The following is a 22,360-nucleotide window of genomic DNA, read 5'->3' on the forward strand; positions in this document are numbered from 1 at the left end:
TCAGGCAGCCAATCAGCACAGAGCCTCAGGTGGTACAGCGGGTCGTCCAATGATCAGAAGGTCGGCGGTTCGAATCCCGCTCTGTCCCAGTTTGCTGTCGTAGTGTCCTTAGGCAAGACACCTTACCCACCTTGCCCCGTGTGAATGTGTTTGAGTGTGTATGAATGTTGGTGGTGGTCGGAGGGGCCGTTTGGCAGATATGGCAGCCACGCTTCTGTCAGTCTGCCCCAGGGCAGCTGTGGCTACAAATGTAGCTTACCACCACCAGTGAGAATGTGTATGGATGAATAATGATTCCTGTAAAAGCGCTCTGGGTGCCTTGAAGGGCGCTATATAAATCCAAGTCATTATTATTATTATTATTATTATTATCATAGTCCCGCCCACTCAGAATCCTGCATAGATAATGAGGTTAGAGAATAGGAAGATAAAGACATGGCTCAGAGGCTGAATTTCTTATTTATTTAGCAAAAACAATCAAAAGCTTGTTTTTAACACATTCAAGGCCTGTTTAAAATAGGGATTAGATGCCATAATAGGTCCCCTTTAAATTACTAGAGGTACCATTGGACTGTACTTACAATACTGTTATATGCTACTTTGTACTAATTTTGGACCTTATAAGACGAGAGATGCAAAGAGAGAATGGATGTGGGTTGGGATGGGGGGGTTAAGACTGTTAAGTCAAACGTTGTTCTGAAATGTTTTTTATGATAATATCCTGTGTGAATAAAAAATTTAAAAAAGATATTGTTAAAAAACAACTGACTCCTATTAGGCTGTGTGACTCTTTGTGTATATGTGTGTGTGTGTGTGTGTGTGTGTGTGTGTGTGTGTGTGTGTGTGTGTGTGTGTGTCGTAGATATTGCTTATGTTTTGGGGACCGTAATGAGCTAACATGCTCACATTATGTCAGTATGTGTTTCTTATCAGGCCAAGAAGTGAAGACATGTTTTCAGGGTCAGGACTGGGTCAGGAGACTATAATTATGGACTACGTTGGACTAATTCAAGGACACTAATGCAGTACAGTCCACTGATGTCTGAAGGGAGTAGGAACCTGTTCTCCCTCCCTGTTATCACATCACTCCCCTGACTGAACCGATGTTGACATCAGGCACAGAACAACACACCACTGTTTGCTCACAACGGGGAGAAAAATCCTGGAAGCACGTTGGATGTAAGTTTACTCAAAAAGAATCATCTTCAAATGCCAGACACACAGCATGTTTTTTATCAAGGCAGGATTGCAATCACAGCCGGAGGCAGGACTTCACACATGCAGATAAACTCTTTGGGTTTATACACACACTATTGCCTCAAACGCTAGAAATAAAACAGTATTTGCCAAACTTCTTCATGTATTTCTCACCGAGCACTGTTAGCTTTGTTTTTACAGCACTCCAAGTGCATATTACTGTAAAACAGGATCCTGAAAAGCAGTTGGATTCTATCGTATGGTTCAAATGTTCATCCATATAATGTATTGACCCATTATAAGCACTAGAGGGCGGGATCCATAAACCAATCAGAAGTCGTAGAGGTTTCTGAAATACCTTCAAAACGTTCATTTATGCATCATGTTCCCATTTCAAAACCATGTTTAAAAGAAAACCACAACAAAAGTCCAGTATTTGTGAACAAGATGGAAGAATAAAGAGCAGAGGAATGAGCTGACTCAGCTGGGTGGACGGCTGCAACCCAGTCCATGTTTCTAGTGTTAAGACTGTTGTCAAAACATAGACATCCTTGAAAATACAACGGCATAGTTTGATTATGAAGCCATCAAATTCTAGTGCACTGGTGCTTTGATTGAAAATACCAGAAACTCAGTATAAAGCCTTGATTACATTCCTTCTCTGTTAGTGTCTGCTAATAAAACAAATACAGGACTGTCTCAGAAAATTTGAATATTGTGATTTTCTGTAATGCAATTACAAAAATAAAAATGTCATACATTCTGGATTCATTACAAATCAACTGAAATATTGCAAGCCTTTTATTATTTTAATATTGCTGATCATCAAGAAATCAAGAAAACTCAAATATCCTATTTCAAAAAATTAGAATATTCTGGGAATCTTAATCTTAAACTGTAAGCCATAATCAGCAATATTAAAATAATAAAAGGCTTGCAATATTTCAGTTGATTTGTAATGAATCCAGAATGTATGACATTTTTGTTTATTTAATTGCATTACAGAAAATAAAGAACTTTATCACAATATTCTAATTTTCTGAGACAGTCCTGTATACGAGTCAAGAATTTGGATCTTCATAAATAAGTTAATTGTTTCTACTTAAAACATAAAAAAATACTAACTAAACACTGAAATATTTCGAAGAAAAGAAATTCTCATCCTATCGGGGGTGCCTTTGTGGGACCACAATAATAACTCATGTAACACTATTTTCTAATCGTGTCACCCTCATCTCAGCATAAAAACTTTGATTACATTTAAATTCATGAAGTATTCAAACACAACCAGTCTGAGATCCCATTATTCAGTATTTCCTATAAACAGGCAAACTGCTGCTGTAGCGCAAATAAGGCAATTGTCCCGTTTTCATTAACATTATCTGATTGCGTGCTGGCAGACAGCCAGCTTCCCCATCAACCCCGAGAGCGCTTTCAGTCACGGCTCGGATGCACCTGCCTGCTGCTAGGGCCCAATCAGCCTGAGAAATGTGGTAGTAAAGAGGTCCCAGGAGGCTGAGAGAGTCCCCCTGGACCCCATCAAGGATGCAGGGAAGAACACAGTATTTTCATTTCATCTACTAAATGGCATCACAAAAAGAAGAGACAATGAAGATAAATACAGTCATTCTTGCATTGCTACTTGTGTCTGAAAACTCTCCAATCATATTGAGCAGTATATTATTCCCCCTAAGTGAGTTAAACCTACAGCTAGCACAGGTGAAGTCCTTCACAAGGAACTGGAGGACGACATGAACATTTGGGTCAGGGGTCTTCCTGTGTGGAGTTTGCATGTTCTTCCTGCGCATGCAAATGTTTTCCCTAATGTCCTCCCATGGTAAAAAAAAAAATTAAAGCTGCAAGCAGCGATGAACGGGCCTTCGCGCGTGCAATTTTCACCCATAAAGATCAAGGACTCAAAACTAAGTCCGATGAAACCACCCATGACCCTCTATATCAAACCATTCAAAAGTTATGGCAGAAAATAGGAACTATCAAATATCGACCAATCAGAAGAAGGGGCGGGGCTAATTCAGGCCAATGAAGGTCAAGTACTCAAAACCGAGTCCGATGACACCACCCACAAGTCTTTATGTTAAACAATTCAAAAGTTATGGCAGAAAGTAGTAAATATCAAAAATGGACCAATCAGATGAAGGGTGGGTGCGCTTTTTGGCGTCTATCGTCGCCACGGTAACGCTTTTGACTGAGAAAAGTAATGCACGTCGCAGCAATGTCGCAGGATCTAGACGCACATTTTGATGTATAACACACCTGAGTGCACGTTACGGTTCGGGCTGCATTAATGGCCGAAGAAGTGGCATAAATTGCGCCAAAATTACACGATTAATTCAAAATGGCCGACTTCCTGTTCGGTTTCGGCCATGGCGCCAAGAGACTTTTCTTTAAGTTGTGACATGATACAGGTGTGTACCGATTTTTGTGCATGTACGTCAAACCGTATTGTGGGGCTTGAGGCACAAAGTTTTCAACAGGGCGCTGTTGAGCCATTAGGCCAGGCCCATTAATGCAAACCATCAAATATCAAATTTTTCGCCCGGCCTGGCTTGCGTGCAAAAATTGGTGACTTTTGGGGGCAAAAAGGCCCTCATTTCGTCGGTAGAAAAATAAAAACAACGAGAACTCCAACAGATACAATAGGGCCTTCGCACTGTAAGTGCTCGGGCCCTAATAAATAAAAAGACATGTATTGGGCTGAATAGTGTAATACTGTATTTGACCTGGTCTTTATACGTTTTGACCATATACATGTAGAAACGTAATTCTCGTCAGTTGTGTGAAATAAGACCTGGAAACAGGCATTGTGGCATAGAATTGTCAAATTGGTTTAATTCACCGTACGAATTGTTACAGATTACTTTTGTAATACTGTATTTGACCCGGTGTTCTGCCATTTTTTGCTGCTTTGCCAAAAAATGCTACCTAATGGTTTTCTACCTTTGTATAGCTACAATTTTACTGTGTTTTACTCCCTAACCCACTTCCTTTTCTCCCAAGTGGTCCTTGTCTCTTGCCAGGCCGTCATTGTAATTAAGAATGTTCTTAATGACCTGCCTCGTTAAATAAAGGCCAATGACTGAATGAATATCAAATAAGGCGATAGAATTGTTTTTTTTTTCTCTTTATCGCATAATGTTCACAAAGTGTAATGCAATTCATGTCATGGGTAGTGTATTTTGAAGGATCAAATAATCAAAATCCCATATTATCCATTTTACATCGTGCAAGAAATGATTGGCGTGGCAATCAAACTTTTAAAATTGACTGTGCGCATGCACAGAACCACAAAGTAGCATTTCTCTGCAGGGAGCAGAAATTGGCAGAACACCCCGACAAGTGTTTTTTTTTTTTTTTAATTGAGGCCAGTGGGGTGGCCAGCAAATTTGTAGGGGGGGCATGGCCACCCCTGGCCCTCCCCTGGTGACGCCCCTGCCTAAGTACAAACACAGAAAAACGTGAACACACCATTATGACCCGTGGGGCAGCAGCCCAGGGGGCAGGTGTAACGCAGGTGCAGGTGTAACGCAGGTACGGTGGTGGTACATCATCTCGCGATACTTTGATTTCCTGATGAAACAGAAGGACGGTACTCACTCAGAGTTGCTTTCAGGGCGCTTTCCCTCCATCACGTGGAGGTTCGGCGGCAGGTCCAACCTCTCGGCTCTCCATCATGAAGAAGCAAACAGCGGGTAGACACGGGAGGATAACTCACCCCCTCCCAGCAGGTGTATAGGTGTACAGAGGTATCAGGTGTATTATTAGGTGTATTAGTGCAGCCCTGCTGCAGTCCTGCGGGGAAACCCCACCACGACCCTTCCCTGTGCGGGTCTCCCTGGGAACGCTGCTGCCTTCAGGGGACGCTCGGAAAATACAGCTTCAACGCTTCAGATTTGTTTTCTTTTTTTGTGCGAAATAACTCGCTTTTATATTTTAAACACCATTGAATGAATGCGTTGCACTGGTAGATAATTTGTGCATCTTAGTTGAAAAGCAATTAAAGTCCAATCGCATAGCCCTCCTGAATCAAAGGGTTAAAGCAAAAGTTTCTCCTTGAACAAAAACTTAAAATGAGCCTAGTTGGCTACATTTATGATGGTGCTATATATAAAATAATATTATACATATTTTTTTAATATATTTATATATATATATATATATATATATATATATATATATATATATATATATATATATATATATATAGAAAAAAAAATATATATAATATATAATTTATATAATATATATAAATATATATTTGTTATATATGTGTGTAGAAAAAAATATATATAGAACATTTATTTTATATATATATATATATATATATATATATATATATATATATATATATATATATATATATATATATATATATATATACACAGTTTTTTTTTTTTCCGCAGTGGTAAGCAGGTCTATGGGAATGAGGACATGCATACAAAGCCAACACTTGTGATGTCTTGTGGCGACTAGTGAGGCTCAGTGACTGCAGTTTGTGGGGATTTTGCATTTGCTGATGAGGTCTTCATATTCTGAGTTTGGCAAGTGAAGGCAGCACAACCCATAAACCAGAGCTCAAACCCAGTCCTGATTGGCCCGGATGGAAAAATAAAAAAAGCAGCCACAGTCAGCCCATATGTCCATATGTCCTGCTCCTCTGCTGCTCCGACTCAGATCAGGGTTGAATGAGTCGGGTAGGAGCTGAAGTGTTTGCACCGCCAGAGTCTGGCTCCTCTCATCACGCTGGATGACCTGATTATTACAAACATGCATTCATTTTACCTCAGCATAAGCAACCATTTCACATGGAAGGTGAAACTCCTGATGAAAGTAACACAATGCAGATATGAATGAATGAAATAAATGACATAACATATTTGTGGTGGTGATTAATTCAATTCAATTCAATTTTATCCACATGTATATTTTTTCTGACATTTGCATAATATATATATATATTATTTTTTTTGTGTACATAAGGAGACGTGCCCTGTTCATTTTTATTCTACTTAATTCTTTTATTCTACTTCTTTCTTGTTCTATTTGAGATTTTCAACGTCTTGCTGCTCAGTTGTCCTGCAATTGCCCCTTGGGGATGAATAAAGTTTTTCTGAATCTGAATCTAAATCTGAATAGTATCTAATTGATAATAGTGCAGTCCAACTCCATAGTCCTTTGAAATATCCTACCGGTGCAGAACTGATCATTCTGAAAAGCTGCTGGCTGTATTTGATCATGCGCAATGCCACTTTTCCAAATACTGCATTAAACTACATCATTATTCTTGTTCCACGACGTTTGCTCCCTCATGTATATAAGATTCAATTCAATTCAATTTTATTTATATAGCTTCTATTACAACAGAAGTTGTCTCTAGAATCTTTCCAGAGACCAGAACATGAACCCCCGAGCAATTACATGGACATAATTCTGACAGTAGAGAGCTGTTAGTCTTGACTGGTCTTTCTTAGGAGTGGGTAGTTTTAAAATATTATGTGCAAATGTCCAAAACTTCTGGACTGAGCGCATGTCAAAGTGTGTACCTGTTTGTAAATGCATGCAGCCTTGGTTATGTAGTTTTATGGACAACAGAGGTGTCTTCAGTATTCACATTCATTACTCAGGTAGAAGTATTGATACTAGAGTTTAAAAATACTCCTGTAGAAGTTGAAGTATCAACTCAAGTTTTTTACTCAAGTAAAAGTATAAAAGTACTGGTTTCAAAACTACTTAAAGTATAAAAGTAATGTAAGGGGGAAAAAAGCCATTGAAAATGAATGTATCTTAGTATAATGCAAATATATTAAAGAAGCATATATGTGTACTATTGAGCATTAACATGTGTTTCAGAGAGCAGCAGATATGATGACTAGTTGCCTATAAGTATTGTAATGGTGCAAAAAGTCAAACTTCAGAGGCAAGTTATCATTTATCCTAACCTTTATTGGAATGTACATCCAAGTTTAGTTGCAGGAATCTGAGGGAACGGATGTAAGAACAAAACTGGACAAGAACATCTGAAACAACCACAACCAAATTCACTCTATCCGGATGGAGCAATTTAACTGGATAGTTTTTTTTTTATAGAGTAACAAGGCTGTTTTTAAAATGTAAGGAGTAAAAAGTACAGATAATTGCGTGAAAATGTAAGGAATAAAAGTAAAAAGTCGTCTGAAAAATAATTACTCCAGTGAAGTATAGATAACCAAAATTTCTACTTGAGTAAGGTAACGAAGTATTTGTACTTTGTTACTTGACACCTCTAATGGACAATACACTGATAATGATTTAATGCAAACTAAACTGATGGTCTGCATGTTTGGAAAGGTGCAGCTCTTTCCCTCAGTAAATGGGCAGCGTCCTCTCTTTCTCCACGGCTCTGCCTGCAGCTGGGGATCTCTGGCTGCTCCTACGGTTAAGGGGAACCCCTCATGTACCTGTAACTGCCATCTCCAGAGTCACCCAGTGTTTACCTCCAGCCATGGAAACAGACCCAGACTGACAAGTTCATTCACACAGAACATCCCAGCAACGGGGCAGCTCTAGCTGCTTTACATAAAGAAAACATCAACCAGTAAAGAGGGGAACAAATAAGAGCTACAGTGCAGTGGCATAATAAAGAAAGTTACAGTCAGAGGTGGTAGAGTAGGCAAAAATTGTACTCAAGTAAAAGTACTGTTACTTCAGAATAATATGACTCAAGTAGAAGTAAAAAGTAGTCATCCAAATAATTACTGGAGTAAAAGTAAAAAAGTACTTGGTGAAAAAACTACTCAAGTACTGAGTAACTGTTGAGTAACGTCTGATTTATTGTTTTAACACAATCATTCAAACAGAAAAAAGTACAAAATAATCATCTTCAGGCAAATTAAATCAATAAAAATAAATTCAAATTAATAAAAAATAAAAAATAGCTTAAATTAAAATAATCTTAAAGTAAATTCAAGTATTTTAATAAAAAATTAAATAAATAAAATAATAACAGAATAAAAAAATAAATTAAGCACAAGTAGCACAAAATGTCAAGCCTTTGTACTTTTCTTTTTTAACCAGGCAGAACTAGAACAAACATGAACTCATAGAAACTCTGTGTGTGTTTGAGTCTGTGTAAATGTGACAAAACATGCAAAAACAAACATTTTTCCCAAAGAATCACCCAGTGATGTCATGAGATTGATGCGTACGCGGATAAAAGGGATAAAAGAAAAGTAACAGCTCAACGTAGCCTAATGTAGCGGAGGAAGAGGAACAGTTTCTTCTTCACAAATCTACTCAAGTAAAAGTAAAAGTATAGTGATTCAAAACTACTCCTAAAAGTACAACATTTCCCAAAACTTACTCACGTAAATGTAACGGAGTAAATGTAACTCGTTACTACCACCTCTGGTTACAGTTTAGTACTGAAATTAACATTTTTTAAGTCTAAATTCAGAGTGGTTTAAATCATTCAGTGTAATGTTCAGCTGTAGCAAATGAGTTTGTAACAGGAAGTGAGGGTTTCATTTCCTGCAGGTTTCTGAAAGTTCGTTCCAGATCTGTGGAGTGTACTGTAGAAGCTGAATGCTGATTTTCCATGTTTGGTTCTGGTTCTGGGGACAGAATCCCTGAGTCATCATTCAGTGTTTTATAAACTAGCAGAAGTATTTATATTCTCTGAGGTACAGGGAGCCAGTGCAAAGACCTCAAAACTGGAGTATTGTGATCCACTTTCTTAGTTGTGGTGAGAACCCGAGCAGCAGCGTTCTGGATTGGACTAGAATAGTTTCTTTTCTCATGCAGGGAAACAGGATTCTGCTCTCTCTATCTCTCTCTTTTTATTTTTATTTATCTTGGTAAATTTGAAAAGTTCTGTCAACTTAAGAGGATTTAAACCACAATACAATTGGGGAAGGAGAGATTAAAGTCATTAAGATGTCCTAAAATAACCAATTTGTGCCTTTTTGCATTGATCAAATAAATACAGAGTGGATGTGGCAGAATTTTCTCCATTTAAATGAAGACAAAACAGAAACAATAGTGTTTGGAGCCGAGGATGAAAGATTACAAGTCAGCACTCGTAAAAACCAACAGCCAAGCCAGAAATCTGGGACTGGTTCTGGACTGGGACCTGAACTTTAACATCCACATGAAGACAGTAGTGAAGCCTGTTATCACCTGGAGGACATGTGGAGGACTAAAGGACTGATGTCTCAGCAGGACTCAGAGAAACCTGTCCTGCTTTTATCTCCAGGAGACTGGAAACTGTAACGCTGCTCTCACGGGTCCAGAACCTCCATCAACCAGTTAGTCCAGAACCTGCTGGAGTCCTGAGACCAGGAGACCAGAGACCTCACTGAGACCAGAGTCCTCACTGAGACCAGAGTCCTAATGAGACCAGGAGACTGGACCAGATAAGTCCAGTTCTTAGATCTTTACTTCCTGTCCGTCCCAGAACAGATGTTAAATCCAGCTGCTGGTTCATAAATCTCTAAAAGGTCTCGGACCAAAATCCATTTCTGATCTGGTCCATGAAGAACCACCAGAACCCTCAGGTCGTCAGGGCCACACCTACTTCCTGTTCCCAGAGTTAGAACCAAACATAGTGAGGAAGCGTTCAGCTTTTATTCTCCTCACCTGTGGAAGAAACTCCCAGAATGCATCAGGGCTGCTGGAACTTTCAACAGCTTTAAGTCCTTTTTATTTACAGCTGCATTTCAGTAATCTCCCACAATGCAACACAACCTATATTTCTTGCATCAAATTTTTTGAATTATTTTTAATTTATGCAAATAAACTTGCCTTGCCTTTTGAGACAATTTCTACTTTAATTGTTTAAATACCCAAACAACTAATAATCTAATAAGGGCAGAAGCAAAAAATGTACAAACCACTCACCACTTTTTCCATGAGTCCTGTTCCAAAGGGTTTTCCAGCATCATCTCCTCCACTTGCACACACATGCCATCACTTCATTTGGACAGGAAGACAGTCGGTGATAATCTTGCTCTTGTCTTAGATGTTGTTCCTTTAAAGTGTGAAAGCAGCGGACCATATGGCCTCAGTAAAGTACAGGCAGAGAAGGATTTGAAGGCTTAAAAACCCTTAACAGTTTAAAGGAAGGAAAAGAGATTATTTTCACAGCCACAAGCGTGGTAGAGCTCCGAGCCCCCTGCAGCCAGAGCAGCTTGAATCTGCAGCAGCAAGTGTTGCTGAAGTATCTTATTAGTCTCAGACCTTCAGGTCCTTCACTGTTCAAGCTATCAGGTTTACAGCTCAGCCTAGGGATGCTGCTAATTTACATTATAAAGTGGTTTTCCAGTGTACTTTTGAAATGCAATTTGGAGTTTATCACAAGCAAAATGTCAAACGGGTTAAGCCTGTACAAATATCAGAAACATACATAAAACAAAAAAAAAATATAAATAAAAACTAATGAAAAGGATGGATTGGATTTGACATAGGGAATGTTTTTCAAAGAATAAAAAAATGACTCATAAGGTTATATATATACTAAATATACTATAGGATGGAATACTTCACGTATACTAAACTATTTATTTCTTTAAGAAAACATTTTGAAAACATCATGAACAAAATTACATAATTCTTTTGAAATATTTTACTTTTTTCTTTTGCCAAGCATTTGAATTTTCTGGGAAATTCCTGCTCATATTGTACACTTGTAGGTCTTGAGACCCCTTTTTTGTGGTTTTGGTCTTGCCACAGTCTGAGAGTCTTTGGTCTTGGTCTTGTCCCCGACTCGGGTCTCCAGGTCTCGGACTCAGATAACTGAGAGTCCGTTGCACCAGCGTGACAGAATCTGGTGATCAGCAGTTCTTCCTCTTGTTAATGTACAGTTTTGTAAACTATTTGTATTCTGTATTTGATTTAATGTTTTGGTGCATCTGAATAGAATAGAATAGAATAGAATACTTTATTGTCATTATACATGGGTACAGTGGGATTAGAAGCAGCATCACCTTTCCAGTGAAAGACAGTGCAAACAGTGTCGAGTCAATATATACAAGAAATATAAAATAATATAATAAAAAATATATACAAGCGGGTGGGGGTATGAGGAGGTTAAGGTGTATTTTTAAATAGTCAAATCAAGACCTGAGACAGATAATTAGACATAATTACACATGTGGTGGAATATTGCACAGATAGGCTGGGAAAAAGTATTGCACGGTAAAAACAGTAATTGCACATGAAGACATTCACATTCTGTTCAGGGCGGTTATGGCTTTAGGGAAAAAGCTGTTTTTGGGTCTGTTGGTTTTGGACCTGATGACTCTGTAGTGTCTTCCCGAAGGCAGCAGGTCAAACTTCATGTGTGTCTGTATTTAATTACAGTATTGTGTTTATAATGGCCTTCTTTGAATAAATATATGGATAATATTTGCATATCGTTATGATTGATTAAGATTTAGGTCAATTTCAGTGATGCTGATATACAGTGTAATCTGGCTACTATAATGGTAAACAATGCAAGTTCAAGTTGATAATCTTTAATATTTCAAATTCAGGTTTCATCTCCAAATTAAGTCCAATTTAAATCAGTAACATTTACTATTCATTCCTTTTCTGAGGTGGAGGGGGGTGTTGGAGCTGGTTATTCTGTTAGAGGACTTTGGGACTAGTTAGTAGTCGTGTCAATCCTTAAAAGCACTGGAGTCAATCCTCCAATAGTGTAGAAATAGCGGTAGTGCAGTCGCCACACATATCTGATCTCAGCTGATGGATGGAAACATTTATAGTGAGTTCAACATCATCATCCACTTCTCTGTGTTATTGAGCTGCAGTTGAATACAAGCTCATATGGAAACTAGCTGAACCAGGATGATGTTCTACAACTCACACCTTGACTTGGTCTTGATCATACCTATCAAGTCTCCCGTTTTGGCCGGGAAACTACCGTATTTAACCCCTCTTTCCCGCTGTCCTCCCATATTAGTATTTTCCCGTTTTTTAACATAATAACTTTTAAAAAGTATTCCTGTGTCTCTCCAAACTGAATTGTCACTAACCTCACGAGAACTGGCCCTTGCTGTAGCAGGGTGGCAGTTCTCGTGAGGTTAGTGGCAACACGGGAGCAAACTCAACAACAAATCAGAGATGGATGGATGGAACCAGAGAGAAGGCATTTCTGTCAAAAAAGACAAGAGTTTGTGTAAAAATCTGTAAAAAAAAAAAAAAAAAATATATATATATATATATATATATATATATATATATATATATATATATATACATACACTGAAAATATTTAAAATAAATAGGTTTGCTTTAATTCCCTTTTGTGTTTTCATTTAGGCTCTATTATAGGAATTACATACATAGGAAGCATTTCAGTGTCAACAAAGGTCGGCCTGTCAGATTCTGAGTACCTAGTTGTAGATTGTAAGTGGTTGACAGGTAGATATTTAAAATTTTGGTTAAATCTGTCTCAAAATGTAATACTGGACCTCGGTTGGGCTGGTGGGATCCTTTAAATCCAAAACTTGACAGGTATGGTCTTGATAATAATAATAATATATATGTGTGGTGTGATTATGTGTGTAAGTAGCTATATACATAGATATAGAGCAGATACAGTATAGTGTAAATAAGTATCATTTATATAATTTATAAATAAGTATATATTTATATAAATATTTATATGGGCATGTGTGTACAAATATATAGAAATATTCAACTATGTGTATGTATGTATGCATGTATGTGTGTGAGTATAATAACAGTATATAATAATAATAATAATAATAATAATAATAATAATAATAATAATAATAATAATAATAATAATAATAATAATAATAATAATAATAATAATAATAATAATAATAATAATGTTATTTAGCAGTGTGAGTACAGTGGTGAATATTTATAAATACAGGTTAAATGATCAGTGAATGGGGGTAGGACTAAATAAGTTTACACTTCTTCCTACTCCTTTTTTGGCACATCTAAATCAAGATAGCAAGTTTTAAAGGATGAAATTCTTTGTTTTGTTGTTTTGTTTTCTTAAACTTCTCATGAAGTGTTGTTTTTTTACATGTACAAAAATCAAATAAATCAAATCAAATAATCTCTGGTCTTTGAAGATCTTGGTCTCCGTTTAAGCTGTCTTGACTACAAGTCTACCATATTGTTGCAATTTTATATATCTATTATTTCATTTTTTGTTAGAATTTCACCATCACACCTGTATATCGGAAGATAAATTAAATTCTGTACCAATGTCATGTTTTTCCACACTTTTTACAAGCTATATAAATATTGATTGTCCTCTAAATGTTGGTATAAATTTACAGAAAAGTAAAATTCTGACTAGTCATGAAATACGTGACATGGGCTCAGAGGCTGCCCTGTCATTATCAGCTCTTGATTGACAGATCTCTTAACCAATAAGGAAAGAGGTAATATCTATTTGACCAATCAGAATCGGGAGAGTCGTGCTGGGGGCGGGACTTAGCAGGACCTGGCCATCGCCTCTGAAAGCAGCGAAAACTAAAGTTTACAGCTGATGAAACTCACAGAATAATGAATGGGACCGCTTACACCAACTTCGACAACCAGGAGCACGTCCTCAAGTTAGGAGAAACATTTGAAAAACACCCTAAAAGTGCCTACCACACAGTGCGATGTAAGTGGGATTTTGAATGGTTGTTGGAGGAGCTAACGGTAGCACGCTAGTTAGCTCAGTGGCTAAATACTCGGAATTGGTTTCTTTTTACGTCTGTGATTGTGTTACTTTGGTCACATTAACTGTTCATGTGTATCTGCCGACACCTTTCTTGGTGGACGCATTGATTTACCTGCAGTTATTACCAGCTTTGTCTGCGTTTAAGTTGTCAGTATAGCCTGATTTATGGTTCTGCGTTAAATCGACGGCGTAGCCGCGTACCCTACGCCGTAGGCTCTGCGTTGGTGTAACGCGGAACCATAAATCAGCCTTATGTCGGTTAACGTTGCCTCTGTCTGCGCAGCGGCGCCCCCTGGTGGCGCTGTGAGGGAACTGCACCAGCAGTCAGAGACGACCAACGTCACCACCACTGCTGCTCCATTAATGCATGAAACTGTACAATCATCTCTCATTTTTAAACTCTCTCTTTTCTTTTTTTGGTCACAGATGACTTCAAACCAGCCTCCATTGATACCACGTGTGAAGGGGAACTTGAAGTGGGCAAAGGAGAGCAAGTCACTATTACTTTACCCAATTTAGAGGTTAGAGTTTTATTTTATATATATGGGTCAATGACGAATAAGGATTTTCAACAGGTCAATTTTAAAATAATAAAAAAAAGAATATCTATTGCAGTAGTTCATACATTAAGAATGTTGTGTACACATAAATTCATATAAAAATGTAAAATAAAGTGATTTCAGAGTTTTTTGTCAAGATGAATTGGCACTAGCCTTAAAAAAAGTAATGTGGTGCAACCATGATTCATATTAAAATAAATTAACTTCCTTAACATCTTGACATCTTTTTTTTACAAGTTTTCAGTATTATACAAAAATGGTTGTTTTTTTTTATGGTCGCACCACATGATATTTCATAAAATGGACATCAGTCAAACTTTGTTTGTATATTATGATGGAAATATAAATACAAATGTGTTGCAATCTTACACACTACAAGACATTTCAGAAATCATGCCAGATAGGGCAGAAGATTGATTTAAATACATTTAGAGTGATTTCAAAATAAGTTCTCTAAACAAGAGTCATGGTCGGACGGTCGCACCACATGACATTATGACGCTTAAAACAACAAAATCCCAAATAACTAGTATTTTTTGTAAAATTGAAGTGAGTCCATATGTGGGACAGGTAGGTCATATATCTGGTATTTTTTTATCCATTTAAACCTTTTTTGAGTTGAAAAAAAAAATCAGTTTTTCAGAAAATATAGGCGTCACGTCATTGACCCATATATTATTATTTTATGTTAATTTCCTTTTTCTCTGGTAAAACCTTCTAAGAAAAGGGCAGTAAAGTTCACAACTCAAATAAGTTCCCAGTCCAGACTATAGATCTGCATTTGTTGCCATGTTATAGTGCTTGCTTGTTTTTAGGGTTCCAGTACTCCGCTTACGGTCTTCAAGGGATCCAAGAGGCCTTACATGAAGGAATGCATCCTCATCGTTAACCATGACACGGGAGAATACAGACTGGAAAAACTCAACAGCAACATAGCTGTGAAGAAGACTAGGTGAGCTGAAACAGGGCTGACAAATTCTGTCACAGAGTTTTAGGTATTTTGCTTAGAAAGGGGCGTTAAAGTCAACTCTATCTACAGTAATAAGCAATTTTGACTTTAAACCATGTGTGAAACTTTATCGCTGAAAATGAAATACCTACCTTACATTTTGTTATACTAACATTTTTTTGAAAAATGTTGCAAATGTGTGGAATTCTTAAATCTGCGTTTTCTTCCACTTTTCATTTTTCCATTTCTCTGACTTTCCAGGGCTGAAGGAAGCAGTAAAATTCATTCTCGCATGGAGCAGCAGACCAGTCGTCTGAGCCAGCAGATAAAGAGTAGCAGCAACAGCAGCAGCGGTGGCGGTAGTAAGGCGTCCAGCAGCTCCAAGAGTCCTCTGAAGGAGAAGACGTCCCCAGCGTCGCCCATGGACGACATCGAGAGAGGTAAAACATTCACCTGAACAAGGATCTACATCTCATTCATTTTCACCATCATGTCTTGGAATTGTTCTGCAGCTTTGGTCTTTTTTTTTGTGCACATTTCCTCCATGTATGTGATTGTCGCACATTTCTTCATCTTCTTCTTTGTTTTTTTCATTGTGTTCAGAACTGATGGCGGAGGCGCGGGTCATGGATCAGCTGAGCAGCACCGGCAGTTCTTCAGACTCCAACAGCTCCTCGTCCTCCAGCAGCGACAGCTCCAGCAGCGACGAGGAAGACGAGCGGAATCGTGCACCGGCCCCGGCCCCGGCACCAGCCAACCCCAGCATGCCGCTGCTCTACACCAGCTCCAGTACGACCAGTCGCCCGCAGGAGAGTGGAGGTGGACTCATGAACACACTCAGTAAGTAGTCCCTGTAGTTTACACTACAGGAATCCCTGGTTTTTCACGGCGGTTACGTTCCAAAAAGAACCCGTGATAAGTGAAGTCCGCGAGGTAACAACCTTTTTTTTTTTTTCACAATTATTATACAAGGCTTCAAGTAGCGGAGATCAGTCCCACCACGACCCGATTAATTGGATTTGAATGGGAGAAAATGAAAAGTGATTATGAAAAAAAAAATACAATAAGTACAGTAGGAAAAATAGTGACTGGTGCGTATTTCCCTGCTCTTCTGATGCTGCTGCATCTTGATTCGCTCTGTAGTGTCTTTTTCTTCTAAAGCCGCGGTGCAGGTGTATCTTTTTCCAGAGAAGAACATAGTTATGGGTCGTTGTTGTGGCTCTTTTTTTCTTCTGGACAAAAAGATTGTTATAAACCAACATGTCACCATGGATTATATCTGAGACTGTAATGAACGATTCATCAAAGATCCCGTTCTTGAGCTGCTGCTGAAGCTCATTGGCCGTTCTCATCATTGTTGCTAAGCGACCAATGTTATTGACACAGGAAGTGAAGAAGCGGGGAGACTGTTTAGCCAATCAGAATGCAGAACACGATGCACAATGCAGAGACGTGAAAGGTGAACGGCGTTGTAGCGAGGGATTACTGTACATCACTGGGCCCATGGGTCCTGAACATGCCTTAAAAAGACTTTGACGAAGTACCTTAAGTAGTAGTAGTTATAATATTGAGATTGAGTGGCTGCTAAATATTCTTCAGTCATGTAAGCAATCAATGATGCTCCTTTTCCCCCATCTATGCCCATTTGAATATGGAGCAAGTGACCATTCTTAAACTAAGCCCTTGATATTTATTTACGAAAAAAAAGGGACAAAAACACCAGACTAAGCTCATTCTTATTGGCATTCGAATTCAGCGTGACAATAATATCTCATTAAACAAATTTCTAGCGAGCATTAGCGTGTTGAACCAACTTTGGCAAAACTTTGCACATCAGATATGGTAAATACATCATGGACAAGAATTCTGCATTATATTAAATATGCAGTTCTTGTGTTAAGGCGTTTTTTACTGAAATGAACAGGTTAATACACTACAGGATTTGTCCTCATTTATTCTGCTCTGTGTTTTTCTCCCTCCCGAGAGCAGCATTAGAGAAGCATTACAACATCTGGGGGACTAAGTCATTAGCATGAAACTGAGTTCAGACTCTGCTTATTGTTCCTGGGGACAATTTTAGTTTTTAAATATGAAAATCCTGGTAAATAAAGGAAGCATAGTGTAAACAGAGCCTTGCTTTGCCCTGGAATATCACTGAGCCATCACAGTCTGGTTTATTTACTGTAAATTACATTTACAAGCACAACTTTGGACTGTAATCACGTAGTTTTTTGTTTATTTTCCTCTCCTGTGTTGGGTTGTACAATCTTTTTAAACGGCACACCCTCTTTCAATTGTATGATTTTACGTATCAGGGCACTTTAATGAGTTAAATCAATTCTGGGATACTTTGGATTTTTGATGCCAACATTCACGAATGTACAATATGGAAGAGACTCAACAAGAGCAGATTTTTTGGGTGGATTCGCAGATTGCCAGGAGAAACTTCTTCTATCTTAAAAGAGGATTCTGCATGGTTTAGCTTTGTAAAGTTGCATCTGACAAAAGCACAACGCCCTGTTTTGAAATAACTAAAGCAGAATGTCATCAGTGTCGGTTTGGTTTTGTCAACAGACACGCTACATTCATGAAGGTAAAAGGGAACTTTGTATATCATTCTGTGAATATTCTGGAGTCAAATGTGACACGATCCGTCCCACAGCTTAATCTAAGCCAAAAAACCAGTATAAAAATTCCAAGCATTCAATCAAATCTACAACAGAGAGGCTACAAAAGAAAAGAATCAAGGCCATGTAAATGATCTAGAGTTCAGACATCAATCTGGCTGAAATACTGCAGCAACATGAACATGAACGCACAAAAGTTGTCACATTTGTTCATGATAATGTTTGTTCATGTTTCTTTCCCTCATACAGAGAAGCAGCTGTGCCTTTAACTCACTCAGCTTAAAATAAAACAGGAATACACTGATACTAAGACAAGATTAGACATTTCTGGCCACATGCCTAAAGGCAGTATTAAAAACAATTAATCGATTAAAAAATGCTGAATTTAAAATGCCTTTTTAACGATTTAGTTTTGCAGCTTTTTTCGCGTTTTTGCCCTATTTCTGTATTTTATTCTTGTTAATTAGGCAAGGTAAGTTTATTTGTATAGCACAATTCAACACAAGGTAATTCAAAGTGCTTTACATCAACATTAAAAGCAGCAAGAGTCAAGACACAATTAAACAGTAAATAAAAAATAAAATGACAAGAAAAGAGGTAAAATAATAAAAAGCACAAGTTGTTAAAAGTAAGGGCAGTAGAGTACAGCAGGTACATCTCATTCTTACAATGGCAAGAATTACGTTTCTATACGGTCAAAACGTACAAAGACCGGGTCAAATACAGTATTACAAAAGTAATCTGTGCTGATTCGTGCAGTGAATTAAACCAATTTGACAATTCTACGTCACAATGCCTGCATTCAGAGCTTATCCATAACTTTGCAGGGTTTTTACTTTAAGTATTTAATTTAAGAGTACGCCTAAACAACAAATAAAATGATAAGAAAAGAGGTAAAATAATAAAAAGCACAAGTTGTTAAAAAGTAATGGCAGTATTTATATAGCACAATTCAACACAAGGTAATTCAAAATGCTTTACATCAACATTAAAAGCGGCAATACATAATTAGACAGTAAATAACAAATAAAATGAAATAAAAATTTGAGAAAAGAGGTGAAATAATAAAAAGCACAAGTTGCTGAAAACTAAGGGCAGTAGAGTACAGCAGGTACAACTCATTTGCGGTTTTCAGAAATTATTTAATTTAAGAGTACGCTTAAATAACAAATAAAATGATAAAAGAGGTTAAATGATAAAAAGCACAAGTTGTTAAAAAGTAAGGGCAGTAGAATACAGCAGGTAAGTATTTAATTAAACAGTAATGTTCTTAGGCCTGATTTAAAGGAGCTGACAGTTGGAGCAGACCTCAGGTCTACAGGAATTATTATACGAGTTCCAACTCCAAAAATCTTTCATTTCTTTCTACTATAAAAGCTGAGATTAGTGAGTTTAAGTCTGGTTTGTTTAGACTTGTGTGTATCCGAGTCAAAGACTTTTTGTTCTCCGTTTGCAGAGAACGATCTCCAGCTGAGTGAATCGGGCAGTGAGAGTGACTGAGGAAGACGATGCTGCAGACGGGAGGAGGATTAACCAATGAGAGGAGAGAGTCACAGACCGGTCCATGTGGGACTCCTATCCAAACATCCACACATCTGTTAGGAACGGGTTGTCTCTCTGCCAACCAACTTTCCATTTAGTTGTTTTTTTTTGTAGAGATTCTATGTTAAAGAGGCTTTAGTTTAGAAAGATTTGACATAGATGTTTCAGAGAAGTACGGAATTATGTTTGAAAGATTCGTAATATATCTCATTGGATGCTTTTGTGTGATTAAAGTGAGCACAGAAACGTGAGATACATCATGACGGCGCTGGTCAGGACGTGTAGAGCGATGTTTCTACTCATCAATCATCTTCAACAATCTCCTTTGCTTCTGCTTTTTCACTTTGCAATATCCAAACCGTAGCCGTGCCTTACATTAGATATGGGCTTCAGTTCAGTTGCTAGTCAGCTTTTAGTTAGTGATCTGGAGCCTCCGTCGGTCATAGCAGGACTAATCCATTTATGCTACTGATATCAATCATTATTATAAGCCTTCTACTTTGGATTACTGAAACATGGCTGCATAACAAAAAAAACACATAAAATGCATCGTTTCTAGTCAATGAAACGAGCATCTAGAAGTCAGATCAATACTGACGTGTAGTAATTACTGCAGATTTAATTTCTCACTCCTGAGAAATGTGTTTTTCATTGATTTGTAGCAGAAAGCAGGCATTGTTACGATCAAAATCAGGGGAGTTAAGTCAGAAAACCAAAGACTATGTTGTGAAATGGTAAAAAGTGAAAGTGTTGATGAATATCTGCAGCTCCGTGCTGTCACTGCTGCAGCTCAGTGTGTAGTAGTCGTTCTTGTAGTCATATGGATTATTGCAGCTTCACAAAGCAGGAGCTCACATTGTACATAGATGTAGTTTATAAGTGGGTCTAACGTTGGGCAAAGTAGTGCACTAGTGCTGAGTGGACTCTGGTAGGCTCGTGCTTTGTAACTTAAACCTGCAATACTTGAATTTAATTATTTATCCTCTCATGCAACCAATAGGTAACCCATTTCAGGTCCATTCAAACCCAAGTTACAAACTGTACCGCAGCACACTTGAGATATGTTTAAACATCACTTGGGTGTGAGTCTTAAAGAACGCCATGTGCCTTTTTGTTAGTTGGCTCAGCCATTTCCATGAAACTCCCTGGTTAGTTTGTTTTCCTTCTCTTATCACTGCTGACCCGACCGGGAGCAGGAAGTTCACGTGTCTGTCCCAGCACTTATCTGATGATGGAATACACTCATGTGTCTTAGGATGGAGGAAGTCAACTGTTTTTTTCAAGCTCATGAAGAAAGATGGAGAATAATTTATAAAATGTTTGAGAATAATTTTTTTTGCAAAAATTAAAGATTTTAATTCTTTTTTGTGTGAAGTTTTTTTTTTTCCCCCAATAACTCCAACAGAGATGTACAGAAGAGTAATAGGGCCAGGCAGGAGAAAGATAAAAATATTTTAGAGGAGGAAGATTTTCTTTTTATTATGCACTTCGAAAAAAAGTCAATGTTGAGAAAAAAGTCGAAATGTTGAGGAAAAAAGGTGAAATTTCGACATTCTTGAAATGGTATTTCAACATTATTCTCGAAATTTCAACTTTATTTTTGAAATTGTATTTCAACATTAATTTCGACATTTCGACTTTTTTTTCGACATTTCGACTTTTCCTCAAAGTGCACAATAAAAAAAATCTTCCCCTCTCAAATATTTTTTCTCCTGGCCCTAATACTCCGTAGAGATGATTCCAAGAACCCGGAATGGTCACTGAAATAATTGACTGGTGAAATCAAACATTTATGTATAAAAACCTACAGTATAATGAAAGGGACCGTGACAAATTCGTTGGCACCCGTAGAGGAGATGAAAATAATTAAACCATAATTTCTTGTTAAACTAGTGAGCTGTAATCAGCACCACAAGTGTCGTCAGTCAGTCGAGTCTGACTATTTAAAGGATGAAAAGTGTTTGGTTTCCTGGTGTTGAGCAGCTCTTAACGTGGACTGGACCAGTGTTTCCTGGTGCTGGTCTCTGTCCTGCAGGTCTTAGATCTGGACCAGTGTTTCCTGGTGCTGGTCTCTGTCCTGCATGTGTTAGATCAGGGCTGGGCAATCCAGGGTTTCTTGCTAAGCTTTAGTTTTTGTTGTTTTTTCACAAGCTTAGGTATTGAGTTCGTGTGAAAACAGGTTTTAACAATCTTTTCCAATAATAATTTGTGGTGATTACAAATAATATAATATATTACAAATAATCGCACTGAGCAAAACACCTGCAGAAATACTGCAGGAATGACATAGCAGCAGTTAAATGCAGCCTTCTGTAAGCTTTAAATATCCACTGGGCTTACATCAAATACATCAAAACACAACAATAAAAAACACTTTTCTGAACTTATCAATATGACTCTGTCCTTCACAGGATAAGTAAAATGGATCACTGCAAAAAACCCCAATCTTAACAAGAATATTTGTCTTATTTCTAGTTAAAATGTCTGATTTTAGTAAAAAAAAATCTCATTACACTTAAAACAAGACTCATCCCTGGAAAAAACAACAATTTTCATCTGTTTCAAGTAGATTTTCACTTGAAATAAGTAGAAAAATCTGCCAGTGGAACAAGATTTTTTTGCTTGTAATGAGAAGATAAATCTTGTTCCACTGGCAGATTTTTCTACTTATTCAAGTGAAAATTTACTTGAAACAGGTGAAAATTGTCAAATAAGTTATTTTTCTGGTGATGACTCTAAATGTTGAAATAGCAGTAAAACCACATTCGTTGATGAAATG

At 37.6% G+C, this 22,360-nt stretch overlaps 2 protein-coding genes across 2 annotated transcripts in view; one reads left to right on the plus strand and one right to left on the minus strand.

Annotated features, from left to right (window-relative positions):
• si:dkey-91i10.2 (uncharacterized protein LOC555224 homolog) overlaps window positions 1-4,908 on the minus strand; it is a 134,416-nt gene extending 129,508 nt beyond the window's left edge. Inside the window, exon 1 of the mRNA XM_061723070.1 lies at window positions 4,813-4,908. The gene's annotated coding sequence lies outside the window, so the exon portion shown is untranslated. The remainder of the gene's footprint in view (window positions 1-4,812) is intronic.
• Window positions 4,909-13,666: 8,758 nt separating this feature from the next.
• Window positions 13,667-20,944, plus strand: eaf2 (ELL associated factor 2). Its single transcript, XM_061723075.1, has 6 exons — window positions 13,667-13,843; window positions 14,330-14,424; window positions 15,279-15,415; window positions 15,674-15,852; window positions 16,016-16,252; window positions 19,496-20,944. Exons 1-6 carry the CDS (start codon window positions 13,741-13,743, stop codon window positions 19,537-19,539), a joined length of 795 nt encoding a protein of 264 aa, XP_061579059.1. The 5' UTR covers window positions 13,667-13,740; the 3' UTR covers window positions 19,540-20,944.
• Window positions 20,945-22,360: the final 1,416 nt, after the last annotated feature.

The sequence above is a fragment of the Cololabis saira genome, chromosome 6, assembly GCF_033807715.1.
Source record: "Cololabis saira isolate AMF1-May2022 chromosome 6, fColSai1.1, whole genome shotgun sequence".
In the NCBI taxonomy this organism is placed as follows: domain Eukaryota; kingdom Metazoa; phylum Chordata; class Actinopteri; order Beloniformes; family Belonidae; genus Cololabis; species Cololabis saira.

What these genes read in the sequence shown, in the direction of transcription:
- eaf2 (XM_061723075.1), top strand. Translation starts at nt 13,741, where the DNA reads ATGAATGGGACCGCTTACACCAACTTCGACAACCAGGAGCACGTCCTC. An exon ending in TTACTTTACCCAATTTAGAG is followed by an intron (nt 14,425 to 15,278) that starts GTTAGAGTTTTA and finishes GCTTGTTTTTAG; the next exon opens with GGTTCCAGTACTCCGCTTAC. An exon ending in TGGACTCATGAACACACTCA is followed by an intron (nt 16,253 to 19,495) that starts GTAAGTAGTCCC and finishes CTCCGTTTGCAG; the next exon opens with AGAACGATCTCCAGCTGAGT.